The 18,733-nt window shown below is 36.9% G+C and overlaps 1 protein-coding gene across 3 annotated transcripts in view; it reads left to right on the top strand.

The window, feature by feature from the left end:
* Positions 1-13,409, top strand: part of LOC117425613 (NEDD4-like E3 ubiquitin-protein ligase WWP2) — a 67,034-nt gene extending 53,625 nt beyond the window's left edge. For all 3 annotated transcript variants that reach the window (XM_058993682.1, XM_058993680.1, XM_058993683.1), the window contains 7 exons: positions 804-937; positions 2,106-2,246; positions 2,806-2,926; positions 5,645-5,749; positions 6,650-6,746; positions 7,733-7,805; positions 8,446-13,409. In XM_058993682.1, coding sequence (XP_058849665.1) covers positions 804-937; positions 2,106-2,246; positions 2,806-2,926; positions 5,645-5,749; positions 6,650-6,746; positions 7,733-7,805; positions 8,446-8,545 — 771 coding nt within the window. In that variant the 3' untranslated portion in view covers positions 8,546-13,409. The remainder of the gene's footprint in view (positions 1-803; positions 938-2,105; positions 2,247-2,805; positions 2,927-5,644; positions 5,750-6,649; positions 6,747-7,732; positions 7,806-8,445) is intronic.
* Positions 13,410-18,733: the final 5,324 nt, after the last annotated feature.

The raw sequence follows: 18,733 nt of genomic DNA, 5'->3' as shown, positions 1-18,733 counted from the left end.
GTTTAAATATATAATTCCAGTCGTTTTCATTTCTCAGATGTGCAGTTTGGACCCCACCCCTGTTAGACATAATCCTAAATAAAACAGCAGACTGTTAGTCACTTAAGAACTGTCTGTATTATTGTTGGATACCTTTTTCAAGCCGTGAAAGCATTATTACATTTTTTAAAACAGTCTGGATTTCATCCTCCAGGCCCAGAACCATCTAACATATCTAGCTTGGAAGGGTAACTGTTTTACACAAACCGTTAGTGTGTCACAGTCTGGGAAGTCACATATTCAAAGCAAGGCATTTGGTATCTGTGTCTGAAGTGCTGTATTTGTTGATACTTTGTAAGGGAATGCTACCGTGTGTTTTTGATCTGCATGCTTGTGCAGATGGCGTAATATAAAGACACATGCTGCCATACATGCCGTCACACTGCTACCCCTTGCAAGCAATCAGGTTTCCACGTTGTTCATTTTATCAAACGCTTTCCTGTCTTGGTTCTCAGACTTGAAATCTTTAATTAAAGCAGCTGAAGGAACTCCAAAGTTGAGTAATGTAATGTCTAACACGTTTATCAGCTGCAGGCTGCTGTGGTCCCTCTCAGCAGTTGCTGATATAAGCAGTGGTGAATGATGAGGGAATAAGGAACAATTGGCTATAAATAGTGCATTTTAAGAAAAACAAAAAATTGCCAGCACTGCAAGGTTATTTTCAGAATTCACTTCGCTGTGCCAGCTGTTAACAATGTTACTTAATCTAGTGCATTTTTTATATTCTGCTACAGTAAGTTTATCTTTTTTCTTTTACCCCCCAGGCTCTGTATCATGGTAAATTCATCGACACAGGTTTTACTCTTCCGTTCTACAAACGCATGCTGAATAAAAAACCAACTCTGAAGGACCTGGAGTCAATTGACCCAGAGTTCTACAATTCCATTATGTGGGTCAAGTAAGTACCATAAAAAACTTTGAATAACTCTATTTTCTAGTCATTTTTGCGGGGTCCTTAAAAGGGGGGAGCGACTAATACACCGGTGCGACGTATGTGTCTAATATTAAACTACTGTACCAGCGCCACAATGGGATTACTACAGCCACGGTTATGTCTCACACAAACCTAACTGTCAACAACCTGATTTATTTGTTCAGGATCTACGGCATTCAGGTCATGTTGCTAGGTAAAAACACAAAACCACTGTTCTAATTAAAAGTTTTAATTTCTTACTCTCAGTACCTGTAGTCATTTTGAATATTAAACACAAGCTTTCAGACTCTTGACTGACCTGAAAACATCACAGCTATACTGCTTCGCTTAGTGTTAACACAATAGCTGTCAGTCTCTATGAATTTTTCCTTATTCCCACCCTCCCATGCCATTGATTTGTCAACATTCAAACTGAACCCGCCCCTGAGATCTGTACCAAGCAGCTATTGGTTAGAAAGCCGAGTAGTAAACTTTTCAAGTCTTCTGTTCGTTGTAACTGCAATGCTATAATAATAATGCAGGTGACTTTGAGACTGGATAAAGTAGGACAGTAAGAAAAAAAAATGCTACTTAACAGGTTTGAAATTGCACGTTGTTGAATTTGCAGTCATACATGTTAACCGCAATGCTGAAAAAACAGTACGTGACTAGACAAAACAAAGACAAACTTAAAGTGACCAAAGAAAAACGAGCTGATAGGAGGAAAGTGTTTGTGGTCCGATGTAGAAAACATTTTGTTTGAATGGAGTACTTTGGGATGTAGGGAAAAAAAATTGTAAAACAATTATTTTAAACACAAAAAAAGGTGTTTTCCTAAAATTGAAGTCTCAAAAAGCGGGGAGCGACTTTTACGCCAATGCGACCTATAAAATGATTTTCACGGTAGCTGTTCTATTACATATCATATTGTAATCCTTTATCTGCATATGTAATTCTCATTGTTGCTGCAACCTAAAAAGCACTTCAAGAAATAAATATAGATTTATAGACATTTTAAATATATTTAAATATAACTGCAGCTTCTTTCCAGTCCGTTTCTGAAAACAGAAGAACACATTGATTGAAAAAGTGGATACAAAGTAGGCCATCATCAGTACTGCATTTAGAGAATTTTATTAATGTTGGTTTTCAGAGAGAATGATCTGGAGGAGTGCGGGGTAGAGCTGTTCTTTGCTCAGGACATGGAGATACTGGGAAAGGTGACAACACACGAACTGATAACAGATGGGGAGAACATGCTGGTGACGGCAGAGAACAAGGAAGAATACATCAGGTAACCAGCAACACCCATTAGTCTACCTTTAATGATTTCAAACAGCTAGCATAATAATGCCAGATATTGTCATTCATAAAAGGGGCTAGGTGGCACAGACTGCCAAGTCACTAACCTTGTGTGGCGTTGACCTGAGTTTAGGTCGCAAGATAGATTGTTGTTCTGAGCTGAGCTCCAGTGGATGTTAAAAAAATCCCACAAATTCAATACAATAGTTAGTCTCTGCTTGAGAGGCCCACGACTGAATAATATAATCTAGTGTCAGCTTATTCCATGGGACTTGTTCGTCTGTGACAGTGTCATACTTTTATTTACACTTTATTTGAAATGGTATAGCAGTACACTGTTGTGTACAGATATCGCAGACAATCATGTGCTCTCGGATGACCCTGCTGTGAGAGTACGTGGATATAAAGGGGTTAAGTGATAGCAATGCACATACCTGACTGTTTGGTTGTTTGTCAGACTGCTCACAGACTGGAGATTCATCTGACTGTTTGGTTGTTTGTCAGACTGCTCACAGACTGGAGATTCACCTGATTGTTTGGTTGTTTGTCAGACTGCTCACAGACTGGAGGTTCACTCGAGGTGTGGAGGAGCAGACCAAGGATTTCCTGGACGGGTTCAACGAGGTTGTCCCTCTCGAGTGGCTCAGATACTTTGATGAAAAGGAGATAGAGGTAAACAATGTCAAAATAACAGCATCTAAAACTTCATTTGGATATAGTTTCAGCTTTGAATTTTCAGAGGGGTTCTTAAATGTATTTTTTCCCCTTACATCTCAAACTTGGTATGCAGCTGTTAGAATGGTGTGCTCAGCCTACGTTTTGTTTTACGTGAACAAATCTCCATATTTTAAAACTGTGAAATGAATGTAATGCCTAATGTTAAATGGTAGATATAATGTGGTCTAATCCATTGATCTAAACATTGGTGGCTCTAAATACAGTTTTTCTTATCACTACAGACAAAAATAAACTAGAGACTAACATGAATTATTTGATATTTCATTTTCATAACCTTGGGCCCTCTATTATTTATTTAAACAGCAGTATTTAGGTCAGCCACTGTTTAGATCAAATGAATAGACCCCAATATCTACCTGACTTAGAAGACAAGAGGATATGCAAGCCTGATAATTGGATGACCAAATCCACCTAAGAAGACGTAATTAAGTCCAGTTTTAAATTCCTTAGTTTCCCATTGAAAATTTGGTAAGAAAAAATTATTTGGTTTTAGTGCAAAGTTTGACGAGTGAGAACAATTGCGAACATATATTTTGAAGACTTTCTAAAATGGTAATTTCTACAGTAGTGCGTTGCTAAATCATTAAATAAATCCCATGAAATTAACTGGGAGCCTTTTCCCTTTTAAAAAAAATAAAAAGCACTGAAGAGTGACATAATTGTTATTTCTTGTGCAGCCTTCAGAAAGGGCCAGTAACCCACAGCAGAAAAAAAAACCATACAGGAACTGATTCATTTCCTTGTGATCTCCAGCTGCTCCTTTTTTGGGTTCAAATCACTCTAACGAAATGGAAAGTGTTCCTTAAGATTTAAAAAGGCCCTGTATGTTCCTGCTTCAGAGGAGAAATGCAGGAAATAAATAGGCAGATGAGGCTTAGAAAATGATCTTTAATGCACACTGAGACCTCAAAGACTGCTTGTTTGTAATGGAAACATTACAGGCTCTGCTGTATGAATAGTTGTGTTACCTGTTTTTATTTTATACGTATACAGCATTTGACAACACTGGGTTTGAAAGAAACCCACATGACTTGTGCATAGTCTCACATGGGTCTTTTGTGGTGCTGGGAAACATGTCCTGGATCTCCTGGCTCTTAGTTCTCTTAGTTCTGTTTATGTAATTCTTCTTTTTGCTCCGTGCCAGGTATTAATATCCCTGGCGACAAGGATATAGAGTAGCGACACCCATATGCCCCCTTTTTAAAAGTTTACTGCTAAAGTTGAGCAGTTTTCCTATGCTTTTCTGAGTCTGTACTTCAATGCTTATACTGTGTGTTAGCCATAGTTCACCATGGTTTGCAATGTTTTTTAATATGCTTTACCTCATTGGGCTTTACCTTGCTTACATATGCTTAACAATGCTGTTATTACACTTTGCTTTTACTATGGTAAACTTTTTTATAAGGGTCACTTACATTTTTACAGAGAACCACTTGATTAAACCCCAGTTATTGAGAGTGTCACAATCTAGGGATATAAGACTGTTCCTGTGCATCTGTCTGTACATATGTCACGCATGTTTTTTTACATGTACATATGGTGGATGTTGGTTATAGTGATCTACATCATACTGGTAGCTCTAATTTGGTATTTACAGCATTAAATAGGGATGCAGGAATAAATCTAATTCTCAAACAAACACAATGCAAGTAGCTTCTAATTATACAAAACCACAAGGGAGCATGCAATGCATTAGTTCAAAGAAGAAAACCCAAAGAGATCATTAAACACACGAGGAAATAAGAAAAGAAAAGATTAAAGGCTGTGGGTTAAAAATCTGAGACTCAAATTTACATTGAGATTTTAAGCGATTTTTGTATGATTTTAAGTTCCTCGTATTTTACACTAAATTCTTAATAAAATGTGTCGGAGACTCAAAACTATATACAATATACTGTACTGTGCTCTGTGAACTGTATTTGTTTGTCTTACTGTGGCTGCCCTTGAGGCCAAAATCATTCAAATGTAAGTTTCAAATAGCCACCACTCAGTTCCAGAAGAGATTAGTGTAGCCAATTCTTATCCATTCATGGATCAGAGTAACCTAGCTAATTAGCACAGTAAATGTTAGCACTTAGTCAATGTACTGTTAATCAAATTGAAGTGGTTAGCGAAATATATGTAAGGAATATTTTTGGATTTGTAAATCACAGACACGTCTTTCTATTTAAGAAAAGGATTTTCTTTGTAAGTTTGTAGTTGACCACTTTTAAAATATATTCACTCAGCTAAGGAGAACTTTAGAAAAACAGGGTTACTTATACACAGTTGAGAGCATGCACAGTTCCAACAAAAATATATATATATCTTGTAGTGCCCACTTGTTTCTTATTAACTGTGGCTTACCAAAATAAAGAAGAAAAACTTAAATCAACTGGCACCCGTTGCAAAGAGATTTGCAATCATCTTTTCTTCCAGCTTTTCATTTCAATGTAAAGCAACCTAATTTTAGAACATGCCTCAAAAACATTTGTTATGATGTGTGGAGAACATTTATTTCCTAGAAAGTTATGAATGTGGAGGTATTTCTTTTTCAATAAAGAGCTGTAGACAAGGTTCGGTTTGCTAATTTTAAGTACATTTAAGTAAATACTAATGATGGATCTGTAGTTTTATTTTCAAGCGAATAAAAAGTATTTTATATTTTTGTAGTTGATGCTCTGTGGGATGCAGGAGATAGATCTGAGTGACTGGCAGAAAAACACCATCTACCGCCACTACACCAAAAACAGCAAGCAGATTCAGTGGTTCTGGCAGGTGAGCTTGCAACTCTGACTCAACTCTTTTTTTGAATGAAAAATGATTTTCCTTTATAATTATAATGTTTTTATAGTAAGTTCTGCTGTGGCATATGATCCTCAGCTTGCCACAGAAATCATTTAATTCACTGAAGATTCAAATATTGCCAACACATTACATGTACTATGCACAGCAGCATGGCAGCATTTTCAATTAACATCACAATATAAAATATATGAAACCTTAAAAAACACATACCTTTATAACATGTAATAATGGTTCATTAAAATGTATATAAGGTACAGTTCATGTATATGTTATGGGACAACTAATATCAAGTCTTTGTGGGGAAGAGTCCCAGCCATATAATCCCTATATTAAGTAACAAGCTCAAAGTTTGTTGTAGTGTATCTTATTTTCCTGATTAGATGTGATTGAACCCAGATTTGTTACCCCTCCTTTGGGAACAAACGTTAACATGCCAGAGATCCCTATTCCCTCAGCATAGTAATTAGTGGTTAAGAGTGTTTACTACAGAATTGTTGTCGGCGCATGGGCGACATGGGAGGAAATAATGTTAAGTAGCACTTGAGGTTACATTGTACTGATTTCAGTAAATAAATAATCAACATCTGCTATGTGCACAGATATTAGAAAAAAGAGCACAGGCAAGTAAGTGGTTTTTCTTTTGTCTTTCATTGAATAGCCAGCCATCTGCCTTTTTATTTACAACTGCTCATTATTATGATAGCTTTATTTGAAAGTGTATGATATATCATTTGAAAATGTGACCTAATAAATGTTTGTGTGTTTGTCAGAATTTGTTTGACTTCAGCACACATCTATGAACAAAATGACATGTTAAAATATTTCCATGCATTTTTCATTTTTTGCTGATGTTTAATCCTTCCTTGTCAGGTGGTAAAGGAAATGGATAACGAGAAGAGAATCCGCTTGCTGCAGTTTGTAACAGGAACCTGCCGTCTGCCTGTTGGCGGCTTTACAGAATTGATAGGTGAGAACAAACAGCTCAGACCATGATCATTCTCCAATTGCAATCTTTGTAGATTTACTTAGTGTACATAGGTGGCAAACAATGCCACAATACACAAAAATAGGCACTGAAATATATATTTTATTACATACAGTAGGTTAACATCAGATGAGTTCAAATGAGGGTTAAACAGTAGCTGAAGCCAAAGCTGAACGAAGTCTTCCCTTAGTTTTAGTTTTCAGTATGCCTTCCCTTAGTTTTATTTTTTGGTATGTATTGTTTCTTTATATGGGAGATCATAAGATCAAAATGAATTGTGTAGAACTAAAAAGAATAAAGCTAGTATCCCAGTGGCATTGATCCCACGACTATAAATTCAAAACTATCCATCAGTAACCTGAAAAAAGTGAGCATTATGACCTCCTATGTGTAAAAAATCGGCATACAGGCAAACCGCATGCAACTGTCCCGTCCCCCGTCCCCCGTCCCCACAAATTCTGATCCTGTTGACAACACTGTTTATAACTTAGCAAAATAATGTTGTTTTCAAGTTGCGTCACAATGACGTAATACAATCTAAAGTGTGACATGCATATGTACACCCACCTCGACCATTGGCGGATAATTAGACAGGGCTTTGTGTAAACGTTTGCACATGTTTTGAGATATTGGGGTTTATTTTTTTTTTATTTAAGCCGCAGCGGGTCTAAACACTTACATCATTTAAATCACTCAAATATTAACCTTCCGGTGTTTTTTCATATTTTTACTGACAGCATTACACTGAAGAGACTAACAGTGGGTGTTTGATTTTCTATATTAATTATTCAATATACCCCCGCTGGCTTCACATTTGGTACACTACTTTAATCTATGATTCATTAGATCAAGTTCTATTGTATGTATCAAGTGATGACTTCATGTTACAGACTGTTTTGTCAGAGATGCCATTCCCCTTTCCCCTCAGGATACTTTTTTATGCTAACATAACTTACATTCTACAACAGGGAGTAATGGACACCAAAAATTCTGTATTGACAAGGTGGGGAAAGAGACCTGGTTACCTAGAAGTCATACTTGGTGAGTTTTTTTTTGTTTTTTTTTAATTAATTTTGTTTTTATTACTTGAGTCTTTCACTTGTGTCTGTTGCATTTGTTTGTACTGTATGTATGTTTGTGTGTGAGTGTGCTTGTGGAATACTGACTTTTTACTGCAAGAGTTATGATCCCTCTGGCAAATGGTGATTTCCAGGCTTGAGTCTATTCCCATGCTGTATCAAAGGAGGCCTGTTATCCAGCAGATGTGTACTCGCACCACAATATGCTGGCATTCCCTTTTGAAAGTCGTGTGGGTTGTTCTTGGTTTGCTAGCCGACACAGCTGTATTGCACGGGTGAACTGTTATACTGAGGCTGATGAAGCAGTTCGTTATAAAGGGCTGTTCAGCAGATGTCTCCTTTAACAGACACATTCGCAAATAAAAAAGAAGTAGCCGCAGAAGCAGCTCTGTAAGTAATACCAAACGCTTTAACTTTAACTTTAACTAAGATTTTACATGGAGTTTACAATTGCTCCAGCTTGAATTACTTTTGAAGATGCTGAATATAATGTTTTGCAGAACAGGCACATCTCCATTGTGTTTAATCCAAAACTGATCTTTTGCAGATCTTTGTAGAGATGTGTATTATTAATATTTAGTGTGTTTTTGTCTTTTTTTTAGTTTTAATCGACTGGACCTGCCTCCCTACAAAAGCTTCGAACAGCTGAAGGAGAAACTGCTTTTTGCAATCGAGGAAACAGAAGGGTTTGGCCAGGAGTGAAGCACCTCTGATAGAGTTTAGAAACACAGCAAGATATGCAGAGTGGAATATTGGTGGTGGTGGAGGGGGGTTCTTAATTCCTTTTAGAAGTTAAAGCAAAGAACCATGTGGTGTGGCATTGGAATGACACAATATACCCAAACATATATCTTATATGGGCTTCTCTAATCACATGTTCCTGATGGCAATATTGTTGAACAAGTGGCATTCCCAAAACTTAACTCTCTGTTATAAGTTCTGAATAAAACCAAAGAAACATTGTTGAAAAGTTTGTGAGCTGGACTTAAAAGGTCATTTTAGTTGTATTCATAAGAACATAAGCAAATGTACAAACAAGTTGGGTCTTAAAGTATCCAAGTGATTCTGCCTCAACAACATGACTATGTAACCTGTTTCATACCCTCACCACTCTCTGTGTGAAGAAGAGACCTAAACATTCAATCCTCACTATCCATGTTTTCCATTTAGCAGCCTTTGTGTCAGAAGTCAAATTCTTCTAATGTCAGTGTAGTAAGGCACCATACTGATGTAGTCCTATTTGTTCACATTTTAAAGTAATTTACAATTATTTATATGAATATTATTATATTTAATACATTGTTTAATAGGCCTCCACCCCGCTATACAAAAGTGATTGCTTGCGGCTACAAAACTTTGTCAATGAGCAGAACCAGTGCATCCGATAAAGTCACCTAACCACGAAACAACTCCCACATTTGATTCAGTGGTTTGTAAGTTGTTTTAGAGTAGTAATTAATGTTTATTCCTGTCAGAAGATGATAATTCAGAGTCAAAAGCTTTGAGAATCTGGCCCATTTGTTATGTTTTCTGAGCGTCCTCATTTCTGCTGGAGAAAATCTAACGAGATTCATGTGTTGTTGAAATATGTCTTGCCGCTGCACAGCAAGAGAGAATAAATAAGCACTTTAAGTATTTGCCGGCGCTTCTCCCTGGTGTTTTCATTTTTAATTTGGATCAGTTCTATTCAGTGAGTACTGAATGTCTGAATCACAGCAGTGTCTAGGAATTATTTTGATTATGATATTCTTTATTATGTTAGCCCAGTATCATCCTTATTACTGGGTGTGCTTGCCAGTGGTGCTATTGTGGACAATGTTGAAGTTAAATCATAATTAGTTGTGACCTTTTCCAATAGGAAACCTATTGTATTCAATATAGGATGATTCCACCAAAGTAAGCCAAGTCTAAAACTTTTCTTGTACTGCCAACACCAAACTCTGTATTGCAGTAATTGATAATGATGTAAATGGCAAAATCAAATGATTTCTGTAATGAATAGGGTAATGTTGGGAGGGTTCTTTGTCCTGTCAGCTCTTGGGAATAGTAGACTCAAAAAATAAGAGTAAACTCAACAAATAAGATATACCACTGAAAACTATTTATACGTGCTGTGTCTCAACAATGGTCCACATTTCATGTATTTTCTTTTTTTTTTTTTTTGTTATAAGCCAAGTTATAAAATCACCATCACCAATGCTAACTGCGGAGTTCATTTTTACAGAGCCTTTATCAAAGTATTGGTCCTTTGCCAATACGGACTGTTTTTACCTTATTTGCTGTTGAGTGTTGAGTGTAGGCTACTGGGTTACAGCCAGCACTGTTTGAATTATTTTCCTGCTTTTATCTTGTTATGTTTTAGTTGGCAAGGGAAGAAATCTGATGGCCTTTTAACAGTTACCTACTCAGGCAATTGGGATATCCACCAGATTTAGTACATTATTTACATTGTTTAACTTTAAAGACATTGAAATATTTCTCCACAGCGGTGTTTAATAGAATTATAGAAACGGAATATCCCTGTGTTCATTGTGACCCAATCAGAGAATCTACTCAAAAACCAGCTGTCCCATATCTTCATCTGGTACCACTCTTTTGTTTTAAATAAATAAATAAATAAATATATAAATACTCTTTTTATGGAAAATGACATAACTGAGCTGCTAACAAGTACGTTATACCCATCTTCCTCCTTTTAGTATTTTTAACATGTTTCGTCAGACCTAGAAAGCAGTTAAATATATGAATTTGCTGCCTACAAATATTAAAATAGCTGGAATGACCTTTTGAAGGATTTGTAGTGCACCGCCTAATACAGTTGCACTTTTTTTTAGGGTACTAATTGTATTTAATTAAACATCATGTGACACAAAACACAACTTATAGCTGCTGCGGTTTGGAGACAATATGTTAGTCAATTACTGAACGCCACCCCACCCTATACTTTACAGAATTGCTCACTGGAAGTGAAATGAGCTCCCCAGTGATGTCACTGCAGAGCCACCCTTCCTGATTAGACTGCTGATTGGGGGTGGGGGGGGTGAATTGGTTTGTTGTTCAAACCAATTTACAATTTCGAGAAACTTCTTTCATAGCTGCATGTTTGCAATGTGGTAGAATGCTATTAAGGACCAGCTTACCGCCTGCTCATTTCCTGGGCAGTACCCAATAAAAATATCTTCCAGACATGGTAACTTATTAGGTCCTAGTGCAGCCTATATACTGCAAAGTTAGGAGGAGCCTAAAAGCTAAATCTCCAACAGGAGACAGTGTCTCTACGCATACTGCCTTCGTGGACACTTTGCTGACAGTAACTCTTAATGACAGTAGATGATGAATCAGCCTGCAAAGACAGCTTTTGACAGCCGTTTCCTGGTATTTTGTCTGTCATGCCATTTCTAAGGTAAAAAGGCTGGTTTAATATAGTCAATTAGTTTAATGTAGACTGGCAGGTTAAAAGAGAGATTCCTCCTTAATTTTAAATGTGACTTGTTATACTTAAATGATGGACTTGCATAACCACTGAGAAACATTTGATGTAGAGCCAGTTCAGCTTCCTTCATTCTCAATTCCTGCACATCACAGAATCCTTTCAATATTGCAGACTACAGCCCAGATATCACTGCACTCAATTAAACATGTTCTGTATGCATAAAGCAGAGTGTATTGTTGGACTGCTTACCAGCTTATTTTCATAAACCGTTGGTTGATCAATTTAAACTTTTTTTTTTTTTTGTAAAGAAACAAAAGAAGTGTGATGTCACTTGGCTAATGTTTAGTGGCTGCTGCCTTGGATACTGAAATTTGGCAAAACAGAATCATATTTAAGTACTGCTTTTCAGTAGACATCGGTCACATTTGAAAATCTCTGCTTTATGCAACAACTTTCCCAAAGAGTTGATTTTAAGTAAAGTGAAGTGACCATGCTGAAGCTATTACATAAGTCCCATTTCTTCCTGTTAAGAATATAATTCAATTATTCTGAATTGATGGTAGAAAATTGTTGCCTTGTGTTAGTAGTCGACTGTGGTTAATTGAGTATAATATCTAATAGAAAGTGGTTGTTGGCAGGATAAACAGTTTAACATATTTAAATACAGACCTGTTCAGATTCAGAGAGACAGGAAGGTTTCTTATTGTTTTCAGCTCTTTTTTAGAGGGTGTGTGTATCTTAGCTTTCAGAGTTTAAGTCCAACCTCCTTCATTTTTTTTTTAACTTGTTTAATGTGCAAGACAAATGATTTCTTTTGAATGCAGAGGTCAAGCGCAAATGCAACATCAACAACTATACAAAATGTAATAGTTGAAATAAGAGTATTTATACCAGCAATTATGACTTGGCCACAGGTTTAGTCCAGGTCTTATTATTATTATTATTATTTGATTATTTAGCATATACCTTTATCCAAGTCGACTTACATTGACTAGTGTGTGTGAACTATGCATCAGCTGCAGAATCACTTACAACATCAAAGTCACACCTTAAAGACGGAGCACAAGGAGGTTAAGTGACTTGCTCAGGGTCACACAGTGAGTCAGTGGCTGAGGTGGGATTTGAACTGGGGACCTCCTGGTTACAAGCCCTTTTCTTTAACAAGCAGGGGCCTTTAATTGGGCAAGCCAAATGACAACTAGCTAATTTATATAGAAACTAATTTAGATAAGCTTGGTTAGATTGAAAAATTACTATGAAATTCATATTTCATGGTTTCTTGCATGAATAACATTGAATCTGAAGAACTAAATACCCCTCTTTAATGTTGGCAAAGTGATTAAATATTGGCCAAATTGCCAGTATTCAGATAAATGTAACCCAGACTTTGCTGCAAGAAACTGGTTTCAGGTACTGAAAATGAGCTCCAGCTTTTGCCATTAAGTGAGAAAGAAATTAAAATATATATATATATATATATATATATATATATATATATATATATATATATATATATATATATATATATATATAAAACTTGCCTTACCTTTGGTTAAATTTATGTTTCCTTGGTTAGGATACCATACAGTGCTTGGTTAATACATTAAAAATGCAGATACTCTCAGTGTACAGATTATGTATGTAGTGTTGCCCCTAATTGTAAAAGAACCAAATATATAAGATATACTTTGGGTGTTAAATATAATTGCAAATATATGTATGTTATTCTGGTAGCAAGGAATACACTAAGGTTTCTTAGGTGGGGAAAGTATAGGAATGAAATGGGAACAATGAGACATACAGTTTAGTACATATAACCCCTAAATAAAAGAAGTGTGAATATGTCAGATAAAAATAAATGATTTGCTTCTTTTAAATGCTAAAATATATTAACTTTTAAATGTACAGTTGAAAAGCTTTTGTGACGAGACTTTTTTATGTTGTGAACTGCAGTGTTATGATTAAAAAAAAAGATATTTAGAAAATTGCTGTTATGGCTTCAATTAAGTTTGAAATGAAAACAGGATGTGTACAATAATACAATGACCAACAGCTCTTATATGCCACCAACCTGTGTATGTATAGTAAAACGAATCTTCATTGTGCAATAATAAAATAGTTATTACAAATGTGTCGCTGTGTGCGTGTGGTCTTTGTGCTCATCATAGTATTATATTGGGGCTAGCTCAAGTCCAAACTTTGTTTTCTGCTTTTTAAAATGCATGTACAGTATATGTTTTCATGTTCAAACTGCAGATACAGGAGACAATTCTATGCAAACTTTAGGGTTGCAGCCTTATTTATATCTTCAACTGAGAGATTTTGGAGACCAACTCCTACATGCACCTCTCTGACAGCTTTATCTACCACCCTATTCATGCCACCATATGCAAATCCACATACCCACTTTTCCTGCATATCGCAAAATTGCACAATGGATGTACCTTAGAAACCTGAGGTGTTCCAGCCCACTCCTATATTCTGCTGCAGGGTTTTCATATCTAAAAACTACTTCTAAAAACATCACAGAATCCAGACCAGGTGTAGTCTCTATGGTGGAAGAAGGGAACTGCAGCCTCATCTCAAGGCCTGTAGCATCAGGTTGCCACTTTTTTTGGTATCGGGTCATCCAAGAATAACTGGTCTTCAGACCTGTATCTCTTGAAAGCTGTTTTTTGTTTTTTTTTAATCCATTTATTTTGGTTCCAGATCCATATCGAATACTATTTGGAGCCAGCTCATTTAAATTTCTGTGTGCTTTTGGGTTTCTGGATGATGAACGAACGCTTTGAAATTCTGCCTTCATATTCGGTATACAGCTGTATTCTGTCATTCACTAGGTCAGGTTTAAAAACGAACTTGGGGAGACATAAGCAGATTCATTTTCAGCAGGGCTTGTTTGGAATTAATCCCAGGAACTTACATGGATTTATACCACCCTCAAAAAATGCCAGGGTGATCCAACCACACCCAAGTAGAGTAATTTACAGTACAAACATGACAGACTTCCAAGAGAACCATATGCAGGTTGAAAGGTTTTAAATGGCAAAATAACATATCTAAAATTAAATACAATGTTAACTTCATATGAGTGCAGGGGGCATGTGAACTGTGTAAGCTGTGTTTTAATTTGGGCCCTCAATAGAAGAGAATGCTTAACCCACATTTTTAATGATCCCAGCTTCCCTTATTAGAAATAATAATAAAATAAGGAATTGTAACCACTTTTATTTAACTAGATTATTTGACTTCTAAAAAAAAAAATAAAGCCTTTTAATATCCAAGCCCTGTTTACTTCCAATTTATTTATATAGCGGTAATTGTCTATTTCCACACATGTAAAAATACACAGAGAAAGCTAACACAAACGGTACAGTCCCAAGACGGCTAACTGTGTATGTTCTGAAGAAACACTTTTATTACAGAATTTTTAAGATCTGGAGTGGGTGGAATGAATCACTGGGGCTTTCTTCGCATCTGAAGCCCAGTTTGCTGTCTTTTTATCACTAATACAGTCAAACCCTCTTAATATCACTCAAATTAATGTCACCCTCTGCTTATTATCACCACATTGAAATGCCGCAGACAGGATTTAATGAGAGTCAATGGGAACAAGTTCCTGATAATATCACATTGGCTATTGTCACACTCTGGTTAACATCACTCACATTTATCAGTCATACAACTGATTTCCACTCCACTTAATATCACTTTGAGAGATAAAAGCCTTATAGAAGAAATTTGCCCAGTAAACATGAAGTTTTTCATGCTTTTTCAATGATTTTATTATGCATTTACCACAGTTTACCATGCTTACCTATGCTTTCACTATGCCTTATTACAATTGCATATGCTTTTACTGTGGGAAACTTTTTAAAAGGGAAGATTAGACTATGTTGAAGATAAATTGTATTAATGCTATATTTCAGTTCCACAGCAAAACAGGCATGCATGTTGAATTTTTGTTATTTATTGTTTTGGACTATATCCAGACACACATGAAAACACCAAAATATACATTACAGTGACTTGATAGTTTATCTTGCTCTAGTCTGCTATTATAAAAAAAAATGAGTGGAAAAGAACATTAGCAGCTGGCCACTGAACAATCAAATTGGATAAAAAGGAGAAAACGTTTAAATAAAATCGAAACAATTTGAATTGTCCATCCTCGTCACACTTAGGAACCCCACTGCTGGAAAATGACCCAGAAATAATAAGCACCTACGCCTAAGAACATTTTGAATAAAAGATCCATGCCCAAAAGAAATTTGATAGGAATGGATAGGGTTGATTGATCACCGCCTTAATCAAAAATTGTACTGTGAAGTTACTGTATACAGCGCCATCTGGTGGATACCAGAATATTAAATGCATTTGTATTCATGTACTGTATTTCTATTTGTGGTGAGTTAAAATTGCAATGTTCCATCATATTATTAATATTTTATTATTTTCGTAATTACATACAAACTTAGTATTCAGATCAACAAAGATATGCAGCAAATAGATTAATGTACTTGCACATTAACGCACTCCCTCCCTATTTTACACCACTATACAAGTTTGTAATCTTCTAGTATTCTGATTATTTCTGTTAATAGTAATTTAATGTTAGAGATGGGTTGGGGTAATTAAATGAAATAATAATTAGACTATTCACATCAAGGGTGTTAAGGGAAATTAAGAGATCATACAAAGTTTACAACACCGCTGTGTGGATGAACTAGTCTGAGAACTAGTGTTAACATTATACTGCAAAATACCTCTCAATTTGCACACGATGCGGACATGTTAATTATGCACACAGAGAGTGATACAGCACAATTAAGCATTTCAACATCTGTGCACACCTAAGATAAACTAACACGTAGCAAGACGTTGTGAGTGCATTTTAAACACATAACAAAATCTGAGCATTTTCAATCTGCAACACTTTGGCATCATCTGGTAACAGGATCTGTTTGCCTCATTCAGCGTCTCACGTCACCACAACTTGACTTTCCACAGTCTGCAATATGCATACACTTATCGTACGTGCTGCCTTACCTTTTTGCGTTTGGTGCAATTGTAAGTCATTAATGCAAGCGATGATTTTGTATAATATATATTGAACCCAGTTTTAATCAAGCTGGTTGGTTGGTAGCTGGAAGGCAGTGAATTATTGTAATATCTGAGTCTGTGTTAGGTGTGTCCACCTTGGTTCGGAAGCTGCTCTTCAGTTCTAGTGGCCTACTGTTGATGTGTGTGACGTGGGCTGGATCGTTCTCTCCGGAAGGTGAGAGCCAGTGCTGGATCGTTCTCTCCGGGAGGTGAGAGCCAGTGCTGGATCGTTCTCTCCGGGAGGTGAGAGCCAGTGCTGGATCGTTCTCTCCGGGAGGTGAGAGCCAGTGCTGGATCGTTCTCTCCGGGAGGTGAGAGCCAGTGCTGGATCGTTCTCTCCGGGAGGTGAGATCCAGTGCTGGATCGTTCTCTCCGGGAGGTGAGAGCCAGTGCTGGATCGTTCTCTCCGGGAAGTGAGAGCCAGTGCTGGATCGTTCTCTCCGGGAGGTGAGAGCCAGTGCTGGATCGTTCTCTCCGGGAGGTGAGAGCCAGTGCTGGATCGTTCTCTCCGGGAAGTGAGAGCCAGTGCTGGATCGTTCTTTCCGGGAGGTGAGATCCAGTGCTGGATCGTTCTCTCTCGGAGGTGAGAGCCAGTGCTGGATCGTTCTCTCCGGGAGGTGAGATCCAGTGCTGGATCGTTCTCTCCGGGAGGTGAGAGCCAGTGCTGGATCGTTCTCTCCAGGAGATGAGAGCAAGTGCTGGATCATTCTCTCCGAGAGGTGAGAGCCTGTGCTGGATCGTTCTCTCCGGGAGGTGAGATCCAGTGCTGGATCGTTCTCTCCGGGAGGTGAGATCCAGTGCTGGATCGTTCTCTCCGGGAGGTGAGATCCAGTGCTGGATCGTTCTCTCCGGGAGGTGAGATCCAGTGCTGGATCGTTCTCTCCGGGAGGTGAGAGCCTGTGCTGGATCGTTCTCTCCGGGAGGTGAGAGCCTGTGCTGGATCGTTCTCTCCGGGAAGTGAGAGCCAGTGCTGGATCGTTCTCTCCGGGAGGTGAGATCCAGTGCTGGATCGTTCTCTCCTGGAGGTGAGAGCCTGTGCTAGCCTGTACCAGGAATTCTATTTCATTTGCCTAACAAAAGAGGACACAATAGCATGCCTAGGGGTAATTAGTTAGGGAATACTATTAATCTATGTAATTTATAGGGTTAGATCTTTATTGTTTCCAAAAGTAGGCCACAACTATTGATTAGGATATTCATGAAGTTGGTAAAAACAGTATACAGGTGTTTTATGACCCACTTATAATGTTTTATTCAGATATTGTATTTCATGTAATATCTGTTACATTAATCATAGCCAGTTACAAAAATGCTTTGGCAATCTGTATTTACCCATAAGCACACAGTGTTATATCACAAATGTTTAAAACATCAAAACATTCAAAAATAGCACTTACTCATTTCTCCTAATGGGATATTGGGAGATTTTCACATTTTACCACATGGGGAGTAGAGCTTTTTATAAAATTTTATTTTGATAAGTCACTTTATCTCTCTATATCTTATTTCTTATTAGGAGGGGCATATCTTGCTGCATAAGAATGTGAGCCTAAACTCATTTTATTATTGAAGATATTGCGAAAGACATTATTTAGGCCAAAGTGTCTTTATAGAACAGCCAGCACCAAATAGTGAACAGGTAGTAAGAAGGTAGTGAGTTTCTTTTTGTATGAATGGCGATGCAGATGATACCAACCTTTATTAGAGAATCCACAACAGCAGCCAAATTTAAAAAAAACCCTTAAGATGCACTTATTTTCCTTTGTATTTTCTTAAACTCTTTCTCTAATGCAGTCTGCAATGTTTTTATAATATACTCTACTTTTATGATCGATTTTATTTTTATGTTTACCTATTTATTTGTATTTTATTTATTTATGTATTTATAGATTATTTTGAACTGATTGCTGTTTGTTTGGTACAGCGCCTTGAGACACCTAGGTGTGAAAGGCACTATAATTAATGAACATTATTATTATTATTATTATTATTATTATTATTATTATTATTATTATTATTATTATTATTATTATTATCTATAAAGACATTTTGGCTGATCTACAGCAGGCAGCTGGGACGGAAGAGCAACTTGCGTAGGAACACAAAAAGGGGTAACAAAATGTATATGTGAGTCATTGAAGTAAAACTGTTTTAACACGGACGATATGCTCCACCCAATGTCAATTGACCAAATGGGTTTTACTTCACCACCACAGTAAATGAGTTCCACAGAACACCACCTTGAACTTTGAGGTCTGGAAAGTATTGTATCTTGTGAAGTAATACAGCTGACTTAAGCGAAAGATATTAATTACTAATTACTGGAAAAAAATTATGTGGTCATACTAATCAGT

The sequence above is a fragment of the Acipenser ruthenus genome, chromosome 20 (assembly GCF_902713425.1).
Source record: "Acipenser ruthenus chromosome 20, fAciRut3.2 maternal haplotype, whole genome shotgun sequence".
NCBI classification, from domain to species: domain Eukaryota; kingdom Metazoa; phylum Chordata; class Actinopteri; order Acipenseriformes; family Acipenseridae; genus Acipenser; species Acipenser ruthenus.
Note: the sequence above shows the minus strand (reverse complement) of the source record. Positions and strands in the feature narration are given on the sequence as shown.